Genomic DNA, 26,517 nt, shown 5'->3' on the forward strand with positions numbered 1-26,517 from the left:
GGAGGCGTGCTTTCTCTCTGTTGATTTCTGAGGGAGGCTAGGTATCTTAAATCAGGAAGATGAATCCTGTTCGTAAAGTCATTGTGCTAGGATAAGAAATAGAAAAAGGTACCCTCGACAACAGGATTGCTATGCTGAGCAGGTACGGTGTTAGGAATTACACCAGCTCTGTTCTATAACCTGGAGTATGAGCAACCATAAAGCAATGCAACACTCCACTTGTAAATATCAGTTGAAGATTATATGAAAGCAAAGAGCTCTACAGTACATCAGGCTGAAATCCTGCCAAAAGCTCTAGTAACTAAGCATCTTCAAAGAGCTCCAAAATGTGTCACTAAGCAAGCACAGGTTCTCTATCAGGAATCAATCTTTCTCTCCCGAATAAACAGGTGGCTTGATTGTGTAACTACCTCTGCAGAAGTTGACTACTGCATAGCTGACTGCATTTGACCCTGATGTTAAAATCCTGGCTCGCTTCCACATGCATTGACAGAACAGTTGCCATATGTCCACTGTTAGCACCTTGAAAAGTCAGTTAATCTAAGAATTGCAGAAGTGCTTTATCTCCTCTTTGCCTCATTAAACAATCAAAACATAACTGTGTCGGAAGAAGCTTGCACAACATCTGCTACAGCAAATCCTCAGTGAAGAATAAAAAACCTGTACACATACACTCCTCTTCTCTGACAAGGACTGAATTTCATGAAGGGGTAAAGGCCCAACACATACAGACTCCTCAACTCAAACCAGCAAAAGGCAAAGAGGTGGGAAAGTCAATACAACTCTCAGCAACCCCATCAAACAAACCCTTCTGTTGCAAACACCACTTCTTCCTTCTGTGCCTGAAGTTGCAGAGACTCATGGAAGTCTTGATTTGATAATGAAACTGCAATGGGTGTTAGTTTATCTGCACTGTCGATACTGTCTGACCAAAGAAAAATAGTGCAAGAACGGACAATGTCAATTTCTTAAAATCCTGCCATGTCGTTGGTGGATGTATCTTCTTTCAGAGATTTTGCATGTTCCTAGAGAGCCACAAAAGAATCTCTCTGCTGACCCACAATACATTCTTCCTCCCTTTTGGGCTTGGTGCCAAAAACCTTAGATACCTTCAAACAGGTTTGGTTTGAATTTACAGAGATCTAAATTCACAAAGAACAGTGTCAGTAAAATGTGAAGCATTTTATGGGCCACTTCTTAAAAAGACGTAAGCGATCATCTTCCAGTAGCCTCTACTGTGAGGAAATGCTTGGAGATTCTGATTGTCTTAATAGTATTCTTTCTTTGGAACAAAACCTCACCTTCCTGTCTATAGGGAACAGATTTCATTGTATGGTTTGGTAGAGATGAAGGCCTCCAGAGCACATGAAGAATATTGGAAAAGAAGCTTTCAGCTCAGAAATTTGAACATTATTTAAGAATTAAAAAAAATACTAAGAATCTCTACCACAACACAGGCAGTGGAACAGCACCGCAGTTTCAGAATGGCAAGTTAGAAATGTCCTTTCCAAGTGAACAGTAAATGGTAAAGAAGTTGAGTCTCATCCTAGTCTATTTTCTAAGCTATCTGAAGGCTCCTTACGAATGTCACTGAATTTCTAGGCACTGTAGAACTTAAACCTGTGAAATATTACTGAATACTTACATAGATGAATTAGTCTGAAGATATAGAGCATATAAAGAAAGAGAAATTTCCATCCAGCTTTTCAAAGAAGCCTACAGGCTTTTTTTTTTTTTTAATATACAAAAGCTAAATTTCAAGTAGCAAAAAGGATGGTGTTATTTGCCAATCAAGAAATCTTAAGCAGATGAAGCAAGTGACAGGACCACCCTTACTACACTCCTACACCAAGAGCCAAAATAAAGAAACGGACAGAAAAAGCTGTAGTCACTGAACTGGCCTCAAGTGTTTAGTTCTTACAAAACACAAACAAAACGGAACTGGAAAAGCACAAATACCTCCACTAATTACTAGCAGACTCTCCTTCTTCTCCTTTTCAAAGCGAGTTGCCATTTCTTCCTGAGAGGCTTCTTCATCTTCTTTATCTTCTTGTAGCCTCTTCATCCTTTCCATTAAGGCCTCCAGCTCACTTAAAGAATCTGCAATCTGCAAAAACACCATGACATTCTGCAAAATTAGAAGATAGACAACGTGTGTCATCTTCAGATTTCATGCTAGACAACAAACTTTCTCAAAAACAGATAGCAGCAGCAAACAGAAAACTCAAGCCAGAATGCATTTTGTCACATACAGTGCAGACAAACAGCTTTCAGACAGTCAGAAGAAGGGAGCTGGGAAGAGTTACTCTAACCTACTGCAGTAATCTACTGCAGTGGGATTAACCGTGGAAGAGGTGATGTCTGAATGGGGAAACCATAGTTGCTTATAATATATAGTCCACCATGTACACAGCTCAGGAAAAGCCTTTTGTGTGCCCTATCAGAAGACAACTTTTAATATTAAGGTAACTTTCTTCAGTCTATTAGTAAAGCAAAATATGTTTCTGAAGAGATACAGTTCAACACTACAATGCAGGAACAAAGAGACAGCAAATCGGTGTTTTCTTTTTCTTTTCATTACACATGATCAAAATAACCATTATGTTGACCCTTTTTTTTGCTTTTGTGAGGAAAGCAGGCCTCTACTAGAAATACATTAAAGTTTGGGGTTCTGTGATCTGTACTTATCATTCATATTTTTCATAAGATAAATTGTTTGGTTTTTCTTTTCCATCTTTTCCTTTTGATTCTGTTCTTCTGCCCATAGCTATAATTGTTTTCTAGGATGCTACTCACTGCTTAACAAGCAGCACAGAGCTCACAAGAGCCCTTTGCCAACTACAAATGGAGAATAAGATACCCTGGTGATTTGAGCTAGTATGTCTTACAGCCCAGAAATTCAAGATACAGCAACTGAACTGACTGATCACATGTTCACATTTGACAGCTCATTTTTAAAAATATATCTAGGGACCTGCCCATAATCCCAATCTTCCATCAAAGGTGATGATGCTAATTCATCAGTTGGCATTAATTCAAGGACATGTCTTCAAATCATTATAGAGCCACTTTCATTAAAAAAATTCCACATTTAAGTTAATTAAGTAGTAATCAAAATTTTCTGTTGGTTAATTCAAGACTGGAACACCAGCATGAAGAATTAAGTGTTTCTATTTTAGACATCTCCTCCCATCTACATGGCAGTGTTTCAGAATTGACCTTTTTTGTGATTTGTAGGCCTTGAAGTCAAAATTACTATTATAACTTATGTGTTTTTTCTCATTTATTTTTTTCATTCCACATGTTATGAACATGGATGACATAATGCTCCAGTCAGTGACACAATATCTGAAGAAATTGGGACTGTAAACTTTCAGCTGAAAGCAAAAGTTTTAGTCTTGCCCAATGGGTTGTGAGATTAACTAGCAAAATCACATTGCTCTGACTACCATCCACTGTTACAATGTGGTTTTCAATAGAATACGCTGAAAACTGCTAAAGTGAACACAAGAGTTACCAGACTCAAGCATTCCAGTAAAGTAGACAAAAACTTTCAAACTACCCTGAAATTTAAACAGAAAAGAATGGAAGAAAGTTTTCTAATGCAGAACAGAGGCAAGTAAAAGAATCTTCTTGCAACACTAACCCCAAAGTTGCTACTTGTGAGGGATGCATTTTCTATGTTGTTGTCATTGGCAAGATCACAGACACAGAAGTTGTTGACTGCTATAAGTCTGACTCCATTAGATGTATCCGGATCTCTCTCTGGATTAATGCCACTACCAAATACAAAACTTGCCAAGGCATGATAATGTGCCAACAGGACAACAGCATGCACCAGTTCAGGAAGAGACCAATTATTTTCCCCAGTCTTGACAAGTTTCTGAAATGAGAATAAAAAAAGTGTAAGTGTAAAATTTGTTTTGGCCCCCAGCTTTTCTATAGAACAATATGTATTTTAAAAAGGGATCAATTCCTTTCTTCCAATAATGCTGTATTTCTCCTGCACACAAACTCTCACTGGATAAAAAAAGAGACACCTAATATGTTAGCTCTTTTCTTTTGGGGTTATTTTAGCCATTGCTATTCATAAAAAGTAAATCTTGTTGGCTTTGTCACACAGAAGAATTTATTGGCTTATTTGATGCTTTAGTACTTCCCTGAATTTTTAAACTCAAGGTCGTGAAGCCTAACCAGACACTTGCATAGTTCTTAGCAGTTCCTATTACCGGATATTTACTGCTATTACAGGGCACGACTTAACAGGTACCTGAATGTGCTCTTTTGTGATTAGCCAGGGCCGGTGTGCAAGGAGTTTGTTTATTTCGTTCAGATTTTTCAGTCTTTGGGGAATGTATTCTAAACCGTTCAACCACTCTGCAATCCCGCCAGTCTTCAAAAACTCATCAACATGCATATTTATTAGGTAGGAACACTGATGTCTGGCAGCAGCCTGGAATAATTAAACACAGAGGGAAAAGGGTATCACATTAGTGTGTAATCTGATTTTTCTGCAGGTGGAAGACAGGTTACTAACACAAAATAAAAATATAATTTCATTCCAAAGGGCCATTTTTTACATTGCATTGCATTCCTATGCAGTATGGAAGATTGTCCAATAAAAATATGTTTGATTACTTTAATCGCAGAATCTAATTTAGGTTGAAAGAAATGTCTAGAGGAGGTCTGGTCCAACCCCCTGCTCACAGTAGGCCTGACTTGGATTAGGTTGCTCAGAGCCTTGCCCAGACAAGATCTCTATCCTTGGAGACCATGCAACCTCTCTTGGCCCCTGTTGCAATGCCTCAACAGCCTCACAGCAAAAATCGTTTTCCTAGTGTCCACATGGGATTTGTTGTGACTTCAGTCCACCGCATCTTACCCTATTGCTGCACACTGATGGTTAAATATCCAGAAATAAGATTACACAGTTTTAACTGCTCTCTGTAAAACCTCACTCTCGTGGGCATGTGAGAAGTGTATTGCTGTGGGAAACAGGGAAACATGTACATTGCCAATTCTCCCATCTCATTGAAAACCTTCTGGCTAGGCATGCGTTATTCTGATGAAAATCAACTACAAAAATTCACACCCTGTCAAAACATCACACTAGTCTCTCCTTTCTAAAGTCTTCTTTTTTCTTTCTTTTTTAAATATACAAGTCAAGGTCACAGGAGGAAATACACAGCCTGTTGGTACATACCATTATAGCAATGTAGTGCCTATAGGGCAAAGGAAGGGGCCCATCCATGCGCAGCATATAGAACTGGCTGCGAAGGAAAGATTCCAGGTACTGAGTATGGATACTCATGACCTGTGTGATGTTGTCCAGGCGACCAGATGTAGAGTATTCTTCCACAAGAAGATTAGTACGTTCATCCAAACCGTTTGCTTGCATAACCTTAAAAACAAGATGGACAAACTTAACCTAGAAAGAGATTTTCTCTAGCTTTAGCCCTGAAGAGAAACGTATTGATTTATGAAAGGTTTGCTTGTGTACAAATTTAAAGGCAATACTGGAGATCAGATGAATATTTGTAAATATACATGTTTGCATGTGTGTGAATACACACAGACAGATGCTACTTGTATACTGGGAACTGAAGAGCACTTTACACTGTACCTCTGTTATTTTAGTATGTTTCTAGGAAAACCAGAAACATTTTTCTGTAGATCTTTCCAAACCAGCTAAACTTGCACATGCTTAAAGTCAAACCTGTACAGACAGCTGGAAGTAAGCAAGAGCTAAATGGAAAGTAAAGTATTTATGGACATCAGTCTGTATAGACACACACCACATGAGCATTCAGCCCTAAAAACAATTTCAAAATTAATGGAGAGGAACTGGGTTATGTAACCAAATTATAGAAACAGCCTGGCAATCTACCCCTTCTGTGCTTTAATAATTGAAGGGGAGATCAAATGCTAATTTGTCCATAAGATTCAAGTATTATTTAGAATAGGAATTTAATGCTTTCTTTAAACAAAAGCTGTTCTTTAATTATTCCAACCAATCCAAAGCTTGGGCACAAGATGAAATGAAACAGCAAAAGAGTAAGTAGCTCTTGCATTGCAAGCCCTGACACAGTGTTAGTGCTATTACTCAGTGTTTATCACCAAGAACAGCCATTCTCAACATGTTCACCACTGAAGTTACAAGCACAAGACTAGAATACCCAGTATTTATTCTGAAACTGCAGAGCATTAAACCAGCCAGCTTACTATTGCAAACACCATGAAAGGAAAAAACATTTCAGTTGGTTTACTGCACATGAAGATAGAAAGTGCCTAAAACCAAGATGACACAATACTTTTCTGAACTATTCTATTTAAAATATGTATTCCTTTTTTATGATAGGCTGATGAATGGACCGTGCCTCAAATATTTTTTCCATCAAATACAGAAGTTACATACAAAGAAACATGAACAACATACATTTTCACTTCTCACCACTGTACTTCCCTTTTTGAATTTGTGGGCCCAGAAAGAAAGGGAAGAGGCAGATATGCAGTTAGGCAGCTCCATCATTTTTACATGTGTAGCTCTTCACTGTGGCAGCTTTTCTGTGTTTTGTACCCAAAATGATGTCATCTCAGTTTTCCTTAAAAATGTTTTTAGCATTGGAAATTTATTCATACATAAGAGATAATTTTATTTCACTTATTACTGTATATCCCTCGCTCCACTCCAAGGAGTCCTCCTCATTCTTCAGCAAGTGTATCTCCCATGTATTTAGGAGATCTTTGTCTCACTTAGTAGTTTCTTGGGGAAATCATACTTTTCATGTCTCTGGTAAGGTTTCTAATCTTCTCCAGCTTGCCAGGAGTTTTCCTTGTAACAGTATAAGTTATGGTGATGAAATTCTGCTGACAAAATTGAAATGTAATCCTGTAGGACTGCACTGTTGCTATGTTAGGCATAGCAATATTATTGTTTCTGAGATTTATCTCCACCTAAATTACTATTCTCTTCATACGCTGTATGTACTTCCTCCCGATTTATTACCATCCATAGATTCACAAACATGTTTTTTTATTCTGCTTGTAAAGCCTTACAGCACTTTAACAGGAATCTTTACAACTAAGTTGTTATTACTCTGTCCATATTCCTTCCATTACAACAATAAAGAAGGCTTTGACATGAGCAATGTTATTATCAAGATTTGTGAGACATTCAGTGTGTTACTAACCTAAGTACATCCTTCCTATTCACTGTATTATTTCAGGCCAAGGAATGGGGGAAAAGGTAGCCATTTGCTTAACAAATGATATTTAACATTTGTTCATGATACTGTATAGCTGTTTTATCCATACAGGTGGAGGTTCCCTGCTTGTGCTGGGTAACTGCTGGGGTTGATCCTGTCTGAGCACTACTCAGTGATTCTTCCTGAACCCTTGGCTAGCACCTTTACCAAGTGTACCAGCTGTGAAATAAATTCATTAAAAATTCTCAGAAAATATGTTATCATTTTAACTACATTTATTTTTTTTACTTTTTATATAATTATTAACTTTATGAGAAAAATTAAGTCATCATGAAGTTTGGCATCTCAATTTAATCTCCTATTTCACACAAAGGGGAAGTCCTTTTCACAAGTTTGGCTGGCTGGAACTCACTCTGCTCCCTTCTTCCCAAATTTACAAGGCTCTTTTTGACCTCTCTTCCTTTTTTGCTTCCTTATGTTTTCTTGTTGCCAGCCTTTACACTCTGTTTTTAGATTCAAACCTTGCTGGTATATAAATGGAGAGAGACTCTGAGAACAGCAGCTATCTCATCTTTCAAAATGTCTTTTTGGCCCTTCTAGCATGTGAATTATCTGTCTTTAGCAACTACTTAAAACAAAACAAAACAAAAGGTCCTGGTTTTATAGTCAGCCATCCCAAATAATTAATTGATCAATAAATAATACTCTGTGAAGATTGAGATCACAGGAGAACACCATCATAGCAAAGTTTCTACTTACTGCAGCAAGCTGCAAATGAAGGCTTAAGTTGAACATTAAATCATGGGCAGAAATCTTGAGTTTGAAGTCAAACCATATCTTTCAATCATCAGTTCTCTCAAGAGCCAGTTATGATCTGAGGAGTTAGTTACATTTTCAGGTTCTCTCAAACTGAAGGTCAGACACTGCTCTGAGAGCTATATAATCATAGCACTGCAATACTGGATAGGCCTCCCTTTAGGCCCAGCATTAAGAGTAGTATGTGATCATCCCCCCCAAGAGCAGAGTCAGCACTCACGGCTGTCCCTGTGAGTGCTGGTGACCAAAAAGATGTCAAATGGCACAGCCAGTGTTAAAGGGCAAGGTGGTTCTTACCCACTGGAGACTGCTCCAGAGAATCCATCGCTTTTGCTCACAGAGGTACCATGGGACAAGCAGGACTGTAAAACTGTCCTTCAGTAGTTCCATTTTAAAAGTTACCACCCACCCAGCCCAGCTAACCATAAACTTACTTCGTTCTCTGGTATAAAGGCACTTGGTCCTCTTGTCAATGGTGGAGAGACTTGTACTCTTTTTTCCTGCAAAACAGTCACATAATTCAGTCAGTGTCAGGAGTAACATATTCACTGGCTTTATCTTGCAAGAAGAGGTCCTCAAGGCCTGGATTTGGTTCTCCTCCCAAGGTCACTTGGGTGTTTACTGAGAAGGTGAAGCCACCACACTGCACTGGTTACCACACTGCATTGGTTACATCAGCTTTGCATCCCCTGTACTTTGCAAAAATGAATGGCACCAGTTTTGGAAAGGAATAAGACAGGGGGGAAAAAAAAAATAAAAAAAAATAAAAAGACCAGCTTGAAGATACAGAGACAACCGCAATGAAGCATTTGGCATGATGCCAAAATTAACCATTTACTGAATTGAATGGAAATTTGGAAAGTGGAGGGGAAAAAAGGCCACACTTGGGAAATTATAAGCAAGACACTGGTTTCTTCAATATCAGCATCTAATGAGATCCTCAGCATTGGAAAGAGCGTAAGCACTTTGTGTGCCAAATATTGCCATGAAAAGCACATGCAAACCAGCAAAACCCAATTAAAGACTTGTTTCAGAAATCCTGTGAAACAGCTTCATTGCTCAGCTGCCGAGCCCAAAGAACACCACATGCTGTACAAGCCTTGGTGTGCAAACCCCGGTTAGAAGTCATGAAACGCCCTTTAAGGATGATATATTTAGTACAGAACAGGCTGATAGCGTAACAGGAGCCAGAGGACTTTTTTGATTTATTAAGAAATGGAACTAAGATAAACTGTGGAAGCTTCCACAGCATGGCCACTGACAGCCAGAGGGGTGAAGGACCCCTGAGGAGGCTGCCCGCTCCTCTGGTTCACCAGGGGCAGGACCAGCACTGTCCATGTTATCCCTGACCAAGGTTGGTCCAACCTCCCCTTAAAGACCCTCCCCAAGATTCCTCCATCTTCCTGGGTCATTTATATCAGTGGCTAACTCCTTGGACTGTTAGAAAGTTTTCCTAATATCTAACCTGAATTTTCCTTGCAGTAATTTAAAGCAGTTGCTTCTTGTCTTTTATTCTTTTCCTCTTTATAGTTATACTCCACTTATCTGGAAACTATGGCTGCACAATTTCTCAGGTCCCTTACTGCACTGCAGCTATCCATCAACAGCAGTATCGGATTTGCATACTAAACATTTTGTGCCTCTAACATAAAAGTCCGAGGTTTTCCATAACAAATGACACTTACATACCTCTACTAGGGGGGCTTAAGCTTAACTACCATGTGCAAGAACAGCAGTGCTGGTCCCAGAAGGACAGTGACACTGAGTTCCACACAGGAAAATTAAGCCACTGGAGCTGCGTAACTATTGTCCTGCTCCTTAAAAACATCCTGTCCTTTCTAAATTAGATTATGAAAAAACATGCAAAAACCAGCAGTGATTATTCAGGAAAGATGTTCCAAAGCAAACTCTCACAGCACAATTAAATTTGTGACTTTGGAATAATTAGCTGCTAAAAGATGCAGAAATATGCTGGATCTACTGTGTGAAGCCCAGCAGCCAGAAGACAACTTACTGCAACCACTGCCTGCTGTCACAGATCCAAAATCCTGTAAAATACTTCTTATGAATCAAGTGTACTCAGCCTAAAGTAAGAAGAAAGAGTGTAGAGAGACCGGGTATCTGCACATGCAACCCCTTTCTCACACAGCTACACAAGGCTCAGGAAGACATCTTTTAGCTTTGAATACACAATCTTGCTAGCAGCCAGTCATTTCTGCCAACATGAAAAAAAAAAGTGTTTTCCATGATTAAGGTTAAATTTTACTTGTTTTATGAGGGTTATCTGGATATTAGTGTTTAAGACCTTCATTTCATACTGAGTAATCTGGAGTAAGCAGAAGCAGCTTGTGTGAGCGAGGAAACTTGGATAGCTGCTAATTGTCAGCTCTCGCAGGAGCACAGGTCTAAACTAGAGCCGAATCACTGCCTTCTCCATCTTGCTCTCTGACCTATACCTGCTTCTTCAGGCTCTGCAAAGTTGGTCCTTGAGGCCAGACCAGGGCAAAAAAAAAAAATGCATACGCTTCTTCTAGTGGGATCTGGGCTCCATTCCTGTTTCCCCACTCAACATGACTGTTATTGCTCCTTTGACTCTGCTGATAAGCTACTGCTGTGAAGGAAAGGCGGAAACGGTACTTGGGTGGATGAATGTAGGCAAGTATCTCCAATTAATTCCTGTGAATGATGACAGAAAGCCAAGGATATAGTCAGACAAGAAAAATGAGGTGTGTTAAATATACTACAGAAAGGACAAAACCCAGCTCCTTTTGGGTGGTGGCAGTTCTAAAAAACCACAAGCCTGGAAAAAACAGACAAACAACCAAAAGAACAAAAACCCAGAACCCCAAACATGATAATTCAAGTTGGTGAGTCTAATGACATAGCACTTCCAAGGAGCTGTTTTTTTTTCTATATTAGAAGTGTACACTCTTCCCTCCCATCAACACGAAAGATTATTTTGCCTTCATGCCAAAGCTTTTATTTTATTAAAACTGGTTAAAACAAACTTGTCAGAAGAAAAGGAGCAAACATCATCTGGTTGCACAAGTTCTCAGGATGCTATTAATAAAAACATGGGAAGTTTACAAGCATTAAGAAAGATAACGTTAGCTTTGTTGAGCTGTAGATAAGAACCACTGCTTCTGGGCATGCTTTATCTAGAGCAGTGACTTAAGGTCTACCCAAGAACCTAAATATGAAAAACTAAGTATGGGAATTAGAAAGCAACATTGCAGATACATGGTCCTTTACTGTGAAAGTTCTGGCAAAGCTTCTTGTTTCCCAAGAAAGCAGGTTCTTTTTCCTGTCCAACTAGTCTTTGCAGGTTACACTAGCTATCACTAAGTCAGCCAGGGTCCCAAATATCTTATTTGAAATTGGATTCCTATGCTAAGTGGCTGTAGCAAGAAACAGGTTGCTCAGCAACTAAAATGCTGTGCACACATATACCAGCCATTTTCTGCTTCACATTCCTCCAGAAACACATTGCCAGAGTATGAATAAGTTATCTTAAAAGCTTTGCAACCAATTCCATTTACATGAAGACTAGCGCCTTTTGGGGGGATGCTTCTTCAGAAGGAAAAAGCTGAAGAAGAGCTTCAAAAATAAGCAGAGAGAACTGAGTTTGGGCAGACTACTGGGAGAGGGACCACTGCAGGCCAGAGCTTAGAAGCAGGTTTTGCAGTAGCATGCTGCGGTGTCAGACAGCAGAACAAAGACCTCTGCAGACCACGGGAGAGCTGCTGCAGGAATTCATGAAAAATCAGGTCTGAGCAAGCTTTATCTGTGACTTGCTTTCTGTCCTTAAACTGTACTTGCAATGGTGTCAGGAGCTAAGTATCAGGAATTTTAACAGTGACAAGGTGGAACCATTTCCCATTTGCATGTCTATAATCTGCAAGAAACATCTTCATGCTTGGGCGAGCTCTGCCCAAACCACCCCTAAGAGCCAAAAGCTGCAACTTGCTGTCTCATGGGTTTATTTTCAGTTGTGGCAGTGACCGTGCACCTTCGCTACGGAGCCAAGAGGCCGTGGGCACTGGGACATGGCACCTGCATCTCAAAGGGCTGCTGGGCTTCCACGGCAAAGGAAGGGATGCTGGAGCCACTCGGCTGGCAACACGGCCATAAAGCCCAGGTGGGAGCAAGCACAAGCCCGATCCGTGCTGGAAGAGCACAGCGGCTTTCCTCCCAAAGCCTAAAGCAAAAGAAATAACCCTTCTTCCTCTTTGCTATCACACGTCACTCAGGCTTTAAAGAAATGGCTATTTTTAGCAAGCTGTAAAAGGAGGCTGTTTTAGTTGAGAATGGAGCCACTAGCTGGATGGGCTGATCAAACAGCTGGTTTAGGAAGTACTTTTGAACACGCACAAACACAGCAAGCACAGGCGAGAAGCAAGTGATTGCACTGACATGGGTGTATGGGGGCTTCTCACACACATGCTGTGTAAAAGCTAATTCATCCTGAAGTCAACATCAAGGTGGTCATGCTGCAACCAGGGGAAAAAAAAAAATCACTGGGAAGAAACATTTTGCACATCAAGAGGGAATGTTGCAAACTGTGGCAACATTGCCACTGCAAACACCCAGAGCAGTGCAAGCAGCCAGACAACACCCACAAAGGGGCTCAGAGCTACCACTGACAAAAATTGCTGCCACCATAAAAGATATCAGGATAATAAACAGCACTAGATCAAATATAAATCTTAAGGGCATCCCAAAATTAGCTTCTCCTGAGGAACAAACTTTTCTTCCTAAACATGCAGGAGTTATGGAGTTATGTTTTTTTTTTGTTTGTTTTTGTGGTTTTTTTTTTTTTTTTTTTTTTTTTCCCTGGGAGGTGATGAGAATGTAATTTCTTATTTATTACATCTTTTCTTACATTATAATCTACAAGCAATTGTGCTACCATCTACCATTTCTAAGGATCTTTGTTATTTAAATTCAGTGGTCTATCTCTTTATAATACACATTATCATTTGTGGCAATAGTCTAGGTCAAGTCTCTCATGGGGGCGCCTGGGGGGGAGTGGAGAACTGGGTTTAGGACTCCCTGTCTGGGCTGAATCTCCCCAAAAGGACTGATTTTATTCCAGTCTCAGATTTATTTTACAGTTCTTCAAAATCAAAATACTTCAGTCCAGTCTCATGAACTTGATGTTGCAGAGTCCACTTTTGGTTGCCAGTTTGACAGACAAATGCCTTGCATTTTAGTTCCCATGGTATGGGCACTATCATTCGCTGCTGGTGGTTAAAACCCTACCTAAAAACTGCCTTCTCCTACCCCCACTACTGCTCACAAAACACATTGCCACTTTAGGTTCTTGGATCCTGGAGCAGGGTCTACCTCCACTTGCCCTGATCACAGTCAAATGCTCTGTGTTTCAGTGACGCCTAACACAATTTTACAGTCGTACTGGACCATCTGCTCATTCTATCCTTGCTGAAGACAGAAGAATGCATGAAAAAAAAATCTGAACACTGATTGTATCCTAGCTTCTACTATTATTCGAACCATTCCTTAAGATGCAAAAGGGATTTTGTTTATTTCTACATATGCTAAGTTGCATTTTAGTTTATCCACCTGACTTTGACAGTTTAGAAATGTTGCAGAAGTTTAGGACATATCCAATTAATTTTAGGTGGGAACTTTAATACTTTTCATAAATTTACAGAGGATTAGTATAATATTTAAAGATACACATAGTTTTGCTGACTAAAAGGAAAACTAAATATTCCCAGTTCACTTGTCTTCACATGTCAGTACTCCCAGAAGGTTCTGATTGACAAGAACAAAAAAGCACATTCATCAAAGCTGTGAAATTTTGAAATTTATTGACAAACATTTGTTGATGCATTATTTCTTAAAGAAAAAAATCTGTTTACGGCATCTAATGTAATAAAATCAGGAGCTATAAAGCTGATCAGAATATATCTGCAAATCATCTCAAATAAAGCCTGTGACACAACTGCAAAAATTTGGATATACATTAGAAGGATAAACCTTAGTTTTTTTGAAGAACCCTGTTCTTCAAAACAATTTCCTCAGAGAAAGAAAAACCAAAAGAGAAAATGTGAAGAGGAATAATCTGAATGATGCACAACACTTTTTTTGCTGACAGTGCAGAACTCCTCTCTATGACTGACCCATTCCTATAATTAAACCCAGGACATATCTCCAGAAGCAACAACAGAGATGTTCAGAACAAACAATGTCAAAATGTTAAGAGTTCACAAAATAAAAGTCCTAGCCTAGAGTAATTTGTTAAGGGTATTTCAAGTGATTTTGCAACAGTGTCTTCCTCTTAACAGACTGTACAACTCCAAAAATGCAAACTAAGCAATAAAGATGAAAATTAGCAGAGGAAGTCAAACAGTAGGAAATCTTTTTGATGGAATAGAATTTCAAAATACTTAAAACAGTCACTTTTAACATTAAGAATTTGGCATCTTTGTGCCTAACAGCTGATGAAGTGGTGCAAGGAGCTGGGAAGAGAGCCAGTGCAGTACAATTGATGGGGAGCTTTTGCTTTTAACAGGTTACAGCCCTTTTGGATTTCACACAATAAAAGGAAGCCTATCCCAAGTTCCCATCCCTCCACCAGCTATTAAGAACACAATCCACACTAATTAGAAACCAAAGGGCAGCAATTTCTACCCAACCCGAGATGGATGGTCAGGCAGCAGAAGTCCAACAACGGTTCCTCAATCTTTGAAAGATAGCCGGTACACTCAACCTATATGAGAAAAACTCTGAAGTGAGCACGTAGTTACCGGCAGAAAAGCCTACCTCCTTTTTCATAAAGAAAGCCTACATCCACATCCTTTTTAGTCCTACTTCTGTCATTTCACTCTCCCTGTCCTGGAAGTAATTTCTATTAACCAAAAACCAACCTTCAACTGCAACTTGAGCAGACAGGCAAGGACTGCAAGTCAAACATCAGAGTAACACGTATGCTGCAAAACACTTTTTTATTTAAGAAGCCCAAACTGTGTTTTGCATTTTTGTCAGAATAGACCGGAATATATCAAGAAAAAGACACACCTGTAACTTAATCTTGATGTAACTGAAATACAGAGTACGTCTAACTAAGAAAGCAAGAGGCTCCTGACCAGAAAAATGGAAAGATCTTCATGAGAAGATTTGCTCAGCTAAAGGTGCCAAGTCAAACCTAAACATCAATTATTAACACATGAAAAGGATGAGAGACAAACAGCTACTTCTTCTACTTCCTTGTTGCTAGAGAATCACTTCCATCCAATATAAGCCAAATCTCAAAATCTGAGTCCAATGCTCCAATCCTTATCAGATACCAAGGGTGCAGCTCAACTCACCAAACACTGACACCCAACACTGACACCCAAATCAGAGTTAGCTAAGCTGCATCCTGGTTACAACTGAAAAAGAAAGGTGATGTCTAACTCAGGATAAGATTAGTTATGCATTGGAAAAGCCTGATTTTCCTCCACATACTAAGAGGAATCCATGGCTAAAACAAAAAAAAAGGGGGGAGGAAAAAAAAAAAAACAACAAAAAAAAACAAAACACCAAAAAAAAAAAAAACCAAAACAACAAATAAACAGAGAAACGAAGCTTCCCTCATCAGTCCATGGAGAACTTCACCTCCTTCCCTCCCTGCACACCCAGTGGTAACACTGGAGCTTGTGTGCTCCCCAAGAAATGCCCTCAGGACAGAAGATCTTGTGATTGTCAAGATGACTCAAAATCCTACGAGCATGGCAGAAGAGCATTTTCTATGTTTCAACAGCATCAGATATCAAGAGCAAAAGTTACAGTGGAAAACTTCAGTTGTTTAAGCTGGGACTTGTTTTATCTGTACCTTGGCCAACTTCCACCTTCAGATTTAGTCCAAGTCTGACGTACTAAGACAGACCAGTATTATCTAGTTTGGGGAATGCAGCCTTCAGCCACTAAATTGGCAAAACTGCATCGAGTTTATCTGCCTCATCGTCAGCCAGGACAGCAACGCTGCTTGCTAATGAAGGGCCTGTAAAGCAGCACGGCATACCCTTTAATCCTCCGCCTCCCATGCAGAGGGCTGCCTCGCCCTGCCTGCGCCCAGCCCACCTAACCAGGCCTGGTCTCGCTCTGCCGGCGGGATCCCACGCGCCTGGGAGGCTGTGTGCTCAGCGTGGGCAAGGGCAGCAACCGTGGCCACGCATGTGGTCTCCGTCCTCCTACGGGGAGACCGTATCAACTTCCCCATTCGATCCACACAGCAAACCACTGCCAACAGGTAGAACAAGCGTTTGATATGAAGTACAGATAAAACAGCAGCTGCTTTGACAGGCCTGAATTAATACCTAAATTAACTACTGATAGCACAGCCTCTTTACAATACAGTAATTGAATGGTTAAATACTTCAGTTCATGAACGCACACACATTTGATTTATTCGGCATACTGCCAATCAGAGAGGCATAACTGGTGGATATTAAAAAAAAAAAAAAAAAAAAAAAGAGAAAGAAAGACCCCTAGGGTTATATAAATCCCTCATGTATCTGGCAGAACTGCCTCCCAAGAATGCTCTACCGAATTTTTAATAGAAGTATTGTCTCAAAATACATGCCTTGTAAGCAAGCAAAATTGAATGGTATTCATCCATGATGTAAATGCATAATGGCATTCTTCTACTGTGAAGAAAGTGGCCTTGTTTTTTTTTTTTTTTAAGTATTTCAAAGATGCTAAACATTCAAAATATTAGCTTAATATAAAAGCAGTACACAGCAAAATACTGCAACAACATATATGAAAGAAAAACCTGAACAGACACCACTGCAATTCATGCTGGAACATCCTCAAGTGCTACAGTATTCCAGCAGAGATTATCATCACCAAGGGTTTACAGGAAGGAAGATGCATTTAACTGCAGGTTACTATAAAAGCAGACCGAGAGAATTGCTTAACCAGGGACTGGCATCAAGGCTGCATTCTCTCACCTCTCCTCTTTGGCACTGCCGTCGCATTCATTATGACAAAGAGCAGAGAAAAACACAATAAAGGAGCAGTGTGCCTTAAAACATTGAGATTTAGATTTTTAACAAGGGTAAAGCTCTTAAGGTTATGTCTGCACCACAGTTGCTAGCGCAACTGCTGCTCTTCTAGAAATATTTAAAGCTAGATTTAAGCAAGCCCTTGGTTAACAGTTCCTAAGTCAGGCAGGTGTATGGAGCTCAGCTGTACAACCTGCTTGAGAAACCAGCGAACATTAATTCAGCCACTGCTGAGTTTTCAGCTGAAACGGTGAAGCCAGACAGTTCAGACTGAACAGTATCATAAAGACATCTACTCACAGCAAATATAGAGTCCAACTTTTGCATGTTAATGGAAAAATAGTAACAATATCCTTCTCTGATTAGCATCTCAATCCCCCTGCAGTTGCAGGGGAGGAAGCTGGGCTCTGATCTCTGCACCAGCTCGATAAAATTGTCTCGTTCTCAGCTTCAACTACTTGTATGATAGGCCATCAGAAGCAATAAGGCTGCACTGGTGTCCTGGCCACACAAGGTATTTCGATGGCTGAGATGTCAGTCAAGCAATGTTGGTGACTATTGTCAAACACTATGTGATTACTAACTACCAAACACTGAAAAATCTTTACTAGTGAAGTGTGGAAATCCACCATAGAGTTTAACTCAAGAAGGCAAATGTTGAGGATCCTTCCAATGTGAAGAGCTGTTTGACCTGTAGCTATGAGATCTCAGATCATACAGTCCTGCTTCCCTGGCTCTTCCACTACTTTTCACCATGTATTCACCATGCAATGTCACTGCCTGGCTACAGGTCCTGCTTCTGGTAGCTGGTCTCTTAAAATGCAGGAGGTGATGCGCTCTGTCTGCTCCCCTGATCAGCCATCTGGTGAAGACCACTGAACCAGGATGTTTAAGCGGAAAGTTTGAATTTTAGCAGAAGAGTAGCACACCCACTGCACAGGAGCATTTTGTTACCTGGACCGTATCACAGGTGTTTCTTCACTGCATCTCAACGAAAAGGTAAAATCACAGAAGCCCAGTGCTCAAGAAATAAACTCACCACATGTCCCTTTTGAGAAATCTGTGTCCTTGTGTTTTCAGCTTGGTAAAAAACTACTACTGAGCAAATAAATAGTGTCCCAGAATATGCTGCTACAGAAACATGCTCCCAAGCACCTTTCACTTACCAGGTACTATATAAATCCAAATTCTATTCTGAGACATATGAAAGTCAAACAGATGGCAGAAGCATGGGTTTTCAAACTGCCTTCCCCACACATTTTATGTAGAAAATGATCATAGCAGTTATTTTAAATCTGTGTGCAGAAACTATCTTAAGAGTCATGGCAGCAACTTGCCAAAATTCAGAAAAACAAATCCTCTTGCCCAGATAAAAGAGATATATGTGCTCAGCTCAGTAACGGAGAGCCCCAGCTAGCTTTTTACCATCTTTTTCACATAGGACTGTGAAACACAGTAGCTTGTGTTGTGGAAAGCAACTCTGAACTGCTGAGCTTGCTGTCATGAGCATGTCAAGATATTTTAATTGATTACCTCCTGGCTGTCACAGTCCATGCATATCGTGCTTTTACCACCTCCAATAAAAGGATTAGGAACCAACCAGCAGGTGACAAGTTCAAAGGTACTTAACCTTTTCCACAGTGTGCAATGAAGCTGTGGAAATCCCTGCCATAAGATGCTGCCGGACATCTGAAGTCAGTGTGTTTAAAAGTGAATTATTTGAGCTCATGGAAAAGAAATGCAAGAACAGTTATTAAATATGGAGAAACAACCTCCTGCTCAGGAAGTTTTCAAATTGCAAATACTTGGAGACTGGGAAACAGTGCCAAGGGAGTGTCACGATGAACATACTTCCATTTTGTGTCCTCTTCCTTAGATACATTTCCTGTGGCCAGTGTCAGAAACAGGACACTGAGTTTCAATCTGACTCACTATACCTGCTCTAATGCTCTTATATTATATATCCACAGCAGATTGGTTCAATCCGGTTCAAAGAAATTGGCATCACCTAAACAAGGAGACATTTTAGCTATACTGGACCCTTGTAGAAAAAAGCATTATGCTAATCCAGTCTGAAAGACATTATGGCCCACATTATGGAGCTCCTTAGTGCCTGGGTGAGCACATTCCCACACGGTCCGTTCAACACAGGTGGTATGATATAATTTACTTCATAATCTTGAGTAAATCACACTTCAGTTATTTACTAACACTGTTTTTAGGAAGCAAATGTTATTTTGTCCCCTTCTTCTCAATGCACCTTATCAGAAGTTACATCCATCCAAATCTGAAAAAGCTGAAGAAAAAAATCCCTGAAGAGTTAAAACATGAAGACAATATAAATATGTACCCTCCCTAGTCACCTGATGGGCAGATGATGTTTGTTTAGATTGATGGTATCTACCTGGGAGAATACAAGCAGACATTGGCTATGCTACCTCACCATGAAGAACTTTGACCAAGTTGTTCACATTAAAATTCAAACTGACATGAAAATTCTAAAACATGAGGGTGACATAAGGTTTCTAGTTTACAGCAAACAGAACTTGTGGCCGATGTTCCTTAAAATTTTAAAAGTTAATCAATTGAAAAGCTTTTTAAAAAATGAGAAGCCCCCTTGGCACAAGTTTCTCAGATGAATGCTCATGTACAATTGATGACCACTGAGCATCTTTGTTACAGTTCAAGTAACATAAGGAACGCTGATGCTATTCTCACAGCTCTGCCTGGAAAGGGCTAGCCCCTCTGGACATCCAAAAGGAGCAATGTCCTCCTGCTTTAAGAGAAGCACCTTTTTTTGCCATCTTTCTTTGGTCGATGACTCAATCTGAAAGAACGTGCCAGACGAAAAATAAAATCTCCCTAACACGCTTTACCTCTAGCCTAAAGGTACAATTTCCAAGAGCAAGTGCCTTGCTGTCTAAGCCATGAATTTAAGCCTTTTTTGATTAGTTGACTTGTATTTTTCAGAACGAGGTGGCATCTACACTGTGACTCTGAGTTTACTGAATTAAGTTTTCTTACACAGTCTTCTTGAAAGAAATCCAGAGGAATCTTATATGTGCTAGGGCCACAGATGGAAAACCAGAGGTGAGCCCTTTTGCTTCTTTATCTGATAGTAAATCCTAAAATAGACACCAATTAGAGTAAATTATTTCTCCAAGGAGTCTTGTTTGCAAAGGCTGGAGACTGTTTTACAATGAGCAGGGAGCTGACATGCTAACTGTTTTAAGTTTGATTAGTCTGGGAGAGGTTTGGGCAAGAGACTGACAGAGGAAAGGCTTCATTGTGGAAGCGCATTCAAAGCTACCAATTTGCTGGAACAACCATAAAAATACTTGCTCTTAGGTAGTTCCTTCTTTTTTTTTTTTTTTTTTTTTTTTAAAGAACATTTTGCGTATTAAGCTACATCTTACCAAAGTGAGTCAGTACTGAGATACAATCTCCAAAACACACTGACTTAATGTGGCTGAGCTGGTGGTAGCAAAGACCTAAAGTATAAATGTATTTTCCTGAAAGAGCTTAGAAGAGATGCTGATTTTCAAAAATGAAGATTCATAACTGTTACAGAAGATTTATTGCATGTAAATGCAGAGATGTGTCCAGAGACAGATCAGCTATTCCTGCTTTCTTCGGCCATCCAGGCCAGCAGATTGGCAGAACTTCAGACTTACCTCCAACCTCAGAGCTGACAGGCGTTACTCTCCTCAGATTACTGCCTATAATTTTACAAAGAGGACTTTTGGCTACATTTTAGTGACTTAATGACTCTACAAAAAAAAATCACCAGCAAGTACTACAGAAATAATAAACCCACTTATTTTATACCCTGCCTGAATAAAGGCTTCTGTAGCTATGTAAGAATGATTAACATGCATTGCTTAATGAGACCTTCCATTGCGTTCTAGCCTACTTGCCCTTTTTCTGAATGAAGTCATCAAACCCAGAGTGAGACCTCTGCATCAGAGGAAGCCCAGCTCATAGGAGACACATTCACAGCCTTTATCTGCACCCATCTTAGCTTTGTACAGACATAAACTAGACCACGCAACAGATATTCCAACTTTTCTGGGAAACGAGAACCGACACTATAGACCTAGCTTCTCAAATAAGACAAATTACTCATGTTAAATGGTTGGATGCTGGATGTAAGAATTCATGAGGCATAGCTTAACCCAAAGGAGTGTCCCACACAACACAGCAACAGCACTGGATAGTCAAACTGCTTCTGCTTGTATTGCAAGTTTCTGTTGGATAAATAGGTCAAGTAACTACAGCTTTATCTAATACCTTTCGCATAAGTGACCTAAAGAGCAGGGGCATGAAGGGAGACCTTCCTTCAACCTCCATTCCCATTTTGCTTTTCTAAGCCATGTGTGAATGATGGCTCCAGCATACCCTCTCTCAGTGCAGATGGCTCTCTTTCCACTTGTCCTCTGCTCAGGCTTAACAAGCACCAAGCTCTGTCTCTCCTGAAGAACTACAATGCCAGCTGCAGACTCCTCCAGCCTTTAATTACGTTACAGTTGACCTTTTCAACCAACACGTGTTTTCTTCTAACAACTTGTGAAGCACCAGCATTGAAGTAAGACAAGTTTTAAATTGCTGGAATAAAAGTCACTTATCTCAAAGCAGGTTCTACCTGCATGATCCCAGATGCTACTGCCTCATCCACTCTTTCTTCAGTAACACAAAACTTAAAACTACTATTATAACTGAACAGTTTGTTTGGGTTTTCTGGAAGGATCAGAAGATTAAAAAAATGTCTGAACTCTCCTAAAGCATTAATACACCATACGCTCATTGGAGTTCTTCTGGTTCAACACTTGCATTGTATTTGTTTAAATGTGGAGACTGCAAAATGTAAAAATATTACATATGGTGGAGAAATAGAGTAAAAAAAACACTACAAGAAGACAAAAGGCTGTATCTGTTTCTAGTTCAAATGCATTAGAGCTTATCTTCTGTATTTAGGAGGGAGAAGCTAACCAGTCAAAATGAACAGCTGACTAATGAACATCATGCAACTTGTGTCATTTTAATGCACTTCCTACCACTAGGGACTGGAAGTTTCCACCACAGGATGGTAACAAAGAGTCCCAGTTCAGAGTTTTCTAGCAGCAGTGCTCTGGAGTGAAAACTGTTGCAACTGAGTTAAAGAGGACTTAAAACACAGGTGCTAGAGCAGCTGCCGTGGCACCCAATGAGGGTTTCAGTCATCCTTTGGAGGGAACAGAACAAGGCAGCTCATAACTGGGACAGAAATGTAGTGCTTTAAATTTTCATTTATAGTGTGCTGTTATCAACTTACTACTACACAAGAACAGTGACAACTTGTGAACTTTAACAGCATGCTTCTACCTCATATAGATTTCATACTATGTATAACGTAGTCCAGTTTATGGAGTTAGTACTATGGGTGCTTCCACATAAACAGTTGCCTTAATTTTCTAGCTCGAAGCTAGTTATTGCAGTAAGGCAATGCGTCCTCAACAGAATAATCAAATCCTGATGCCGATTTCCAGGGAGGGTCAAGGTTCACTCTGCCCGCTAAAGAGCCAGTGGGTATTTGCATGCAGGCAGCACTGTTGATTTCAAGACACAAACCATATTGTAGTAAAGCAACATTTCAAGTGTTCTTCCACGCTGGATGAGATCCAACTGGTGTCAGGTAGAATATTTAGACAGCGTGTAGGCACTCCATTTCATCAGAGGTCTAATCAAATTTATAAATGCTAGAACAAATTACTATTTCCACACCTCTAATCAGCAATGAGAGTGCTTTACTGAAAAGAATGTCAATCAACTCGGAGGGAATATTTTTTATTTTTTTAGTTAATAGGGATAATTACATTAAAACAGATTTAGAACCATATGGCCAAAACCCCTCAAGATATATTCAGCCAGTAATGTAACTATACTCCCTTCACCACATGCTAAAGCAGGAGATATTAAACATATTTACAAGCACATGCTATTAAATTAGGTTAAGGTACTGTTGTATTAAATAGTTTTTAACTGCACAATTCATACAGAGGAGATAACATATGCTGGCTTTCAATTGTTTTGTTGGTATCAACATTGGAGAGCAAATCCAATGCAGTAATAAACAACTCTGAGACAGATAAAAGATTAATTTGACTAAGCAGCACTGTACTGCTCTAAGAATGGCTTATACTAAGACAGCCAGTACTGCTTCGCTATCATCAACATAACTCTATTTTACTTCGGTTGTGTGGCATTGCTTGGAAGCACAAATTCTTAATTCCCAGGTAACCTTCAAGTCACAGTTATGTTCTTTTTTGTGTGAGTGTTAAGTGAGGAGTCATCCTTGCAACCATTCCTCCCTTCTAAAGAAGAATTTAATTGATCCTTTAAAGTATAATTTGACTCTAAAAGAATTTACAATTCTCTCTAGTTTCACGTTAAAACTAAGTTTAAATTTAATACACTTTAAAACAGATACACAATTATGCATTTTGACTCCAAAGTGCAGCAATTGAGACATACTGGTTCTACTTAGAAGTTTATTGCTCGTTCCGAACAGATGAAAACCTGATTTTAAAGTCACCTTTTCCTTTTTTTCTGAATGTCTTCTGTGCTTGAAGAGATAATAGAGACCTATGGTTCCACATAATTCTCAAGAATGCGATTTCTCCGGGCTTTCATACATGTTAACCTAACATTTGTGTATGCTGGAAGACTCAAAACACAACCCAAAGGGTGGTCCACACAGTGACCACACAATATGGAGCAAGTCCATGAGGAACCTACTTCCTGTGGGATGCACGCTTATCACTTCAGTTCCAGCCTACTCAAAACACAAAGCCAGAAATACTTCATATTCCTCTCCGTTATTACTTTTTCCTCACCTGATCCCCTGAGGAAGGGGACTGCAGGTAGCCTCACACTGTTACCAAGTTCAGTAGGTTGGGTGCTGAGCTCAGAATGTTAGAAATCCATTGTTGGTCTAACAAAACAAGATGCTTACCTTGAGAGAAATATGACTGAGCCATTAACAACAACAACAAAAAAAAGGAGATGTTTAATCAGGAGGTAGTATGTTTATTTATCATACTCTAATTCAGGTCACCAGGGACTTCAGGAAAGATTTAAGACATCTTTCTAGATTAAGAGCACTGGCTTCTGTCTCTTACCCTGAGCACCATCACTTATACCCTGTTCAGCCCTCCCTAACTTAAGTTCCTGATTGCCACAAACACTATGCCCTAGAAGAAAAAAGCCTGTGTTTCTAAACATCTTACTTTCAATTTAAGATGTGAGAATGAAGATATCTGAATAAATCAATGACTGATATGGTCTATATCAAGAACAAAATAGTTTCTCAGCACCCTAAACATGTAATATTAACTATCATCTACATGACTACTTTGCCCCAACTGATAGTTACCCAATGTCTGATATGCAAGAAGCATCCTATAATAAAAATGTTAAACTAGTGGTTAAGAGAGACATTTAAAATTAATACCCCTTGATCATGGTCTCCTCTATTATGAGTAACACTAGTCTGCCCAGAATGGCATACTGAGAACCCTGTAAAATTTCTTGAACTATCCCTAACACATTCAACGGACTGACTGATAGATACACAGTCAGAAAAAAAATTGTTTGTGGAGAATATCCCTACCTCCCTGTAATGGAATTTCACAAGATATTTGAGTCATCTGCATTACACTCCCTATAGCTTCTACTCAAAGTGCACAGACTACCAGGCTGGGTTGCAGAAACAACAGTGTGAAGGACCTCTGTATACAAACAGGAACACCTGCAAAGAACAGAGAAATTAAACAGCATAAATTATTTCTATACAGGTTTTTCCAAAGCTGATGAGGTGCAATTTCTCATTAACTGAGGTCTCCCTCCTGACAATTAGAATTTCTTTGCTACTGAAAACGCCCCTTTTACCCCCAATCTGTCATGACCCACTTAGACAAAAGCCAATATTCAGCCTAGCCAAGCAAACCATGCTTGCAATCCCTCCTTATTCTCCAACCCTGGATATGGAAATCTGATAATAAAATCTCCAGACCAACTCCCCTAGCTATGCAAAGCCAGGGGACAATTATACCACTATCTATCTTCTCTTGCTCAAATCTCCCTAGCCAGAAAAAAAGGTTCAAATAAAGAACCAAACGAGTATTAACAGCTCCCTCTCCAGTGTGGGAGAGAAGAAAAACCAAGAATGCTTAATGAACCATATTATTTTTTTTTCAGATTTCAAAACACCACCATTTAAAGAGATGTGAAATTTGAAGCACTAATTAAGCAATATGCATAAATTTAAAGCAAATGCTCACAGAGTCCACATCTCCAAACCACAGCCTGGGATTTGGCTAATGCAATGCACCACTCCTACCAGCAGCATTAAGTCTTAACAGAGGATAACCTCCACACTTGGCTAACCCACTCCCAACACTAAACCTCAAAGTTTCTTTTGAAGAAAATCCTCCTCCCAACTTTCTTTCCTTTCCTACCTCCACTCACTCCCTGTAATTCAGGGAAGACTGTTTTTCTTGGTTTGTTTTTTTAAATAAAAGTGACTATTCTAAGTGAGCATGGTTCCTACAAGGCCACCTCTTAGAGCTTTTCATTGCAAAACAGCGTCCTTCACCAGAGGTTCATTTTACTCATGCCACTCTCATTATAGGTCTAATGAAAGTTTAATAGTTCTGCCTTCTCATTTTCAGCACATGAGACTATAAAGGTAAAAGGAAAATTTTTTACGCTGGCTTTTAAGGTTAAAGTGGAAGAACCCAGAAACTCTGAAGACCAGCATACATGTGCAAAGAGCAACAGCACTCTCCAATTCGAGGCAGTAAAGCCAATAATTAACACAGGGGTGTGGGAGAACAATTATGTCAAAGGGTCAGACTCCAAAAAGATACAAATCACTGCAAGACTTGTGAGGATGGGGAAGGAGAAAAACCACAGTCATCTCTGGATTTCCACTGCATTTATTTCACAGGAAAGAATCCTGCTCTGTAAGTTGTTTTTTTTTTTTTTTTTTTAACCAAATTTTTCCAGAAAAAGTAAGAACAAATGAGAACAAATGATGAGGGTGAGGACCCTGTTGCTGGCAATCTTAACTGTCCTAAAAGTTTGGGTTTGTTGCTCTTGGTTTATAGCTTTATATTTTGGACTCTCAAATACCCGTCTTCTCCCCCTAGCTGTGCCTGAAGGATTAGTGGTGGAGTGACCTGAGCTGGTTTCACCACAGCAACACTCCAAGGGACTGGAAGACACAAACACTCAAGGCAGACACTGTGTTTTACACAACAAAGTTGCTAAAATTAGAACCAATAAAAAACAGAGCTAGGTTTTCATGATAGACTTTACAAATCACTTTAAGAACTTCTTTAGAACATTTTTTAGAACATTCTTTTTAGAATTCTTTAGCACATGGGAGATTTAAAGCCATCTAGACAACTGTAAATTAAAACAACTACAGTGTGACGAGACTG

The 26,517-nt window shown here is 39.6% G+C and overlaps 1 protein-coding gene across 1 annotated transcript in view; it reads right to left on the minus strand.

Annotated features, from left to right (window-relative positions):
• SESN3 (sestrin 3) overlaps nucleotides 1–26,517 on the minus strand; it is a 44,819-nt gene that overhangs the window by 12,478 nt on the left and 5,824 nt on the right. Inside the window, exons 2-6 of the mRNA XM_042791899.1 lie at nucleotides 8,456–8,521; nucleotides 5,204–5,401; nucleotides 4,271–4,453; nucleotides 3,647–3,883; nucleotides 1,960–2,107 (exon numbers count right to left, since the gene is read on the minus strand). Coding sequence (XP_042647833.1) covers nucleotides 1,960–2,107; nucleotides 3,647–3,883; nucleotides 4,271–4,453; nucleotides 5,204–5,401; nucleotides 8,456–8,521 — 832 coding nt within the window. The remainder of the gene's footprint in view (nucleotides 1–1,959; nucleotides 2,108–3,646; nucleotides 3,884–4,270; nucleotides 4,454–5,203; nucleotides 5,402–8,455; nucleotides 8,522–26,517) is intronic.

This window comes from Tyto alba, unplaced genomic scaffold (assembly GCF_018691265.1).
Source record: "Tyto alba isolate M040663 unplaced genomic scaffold, T.alba_DEE_v4.0 Super-Scaffold_2, whole genome shotgun sequence".
NCBI lineage: Eukaryota > Metazoa > Chordata > Aves > Strigiformes > Tytonidae > Tyto > Tyto alba.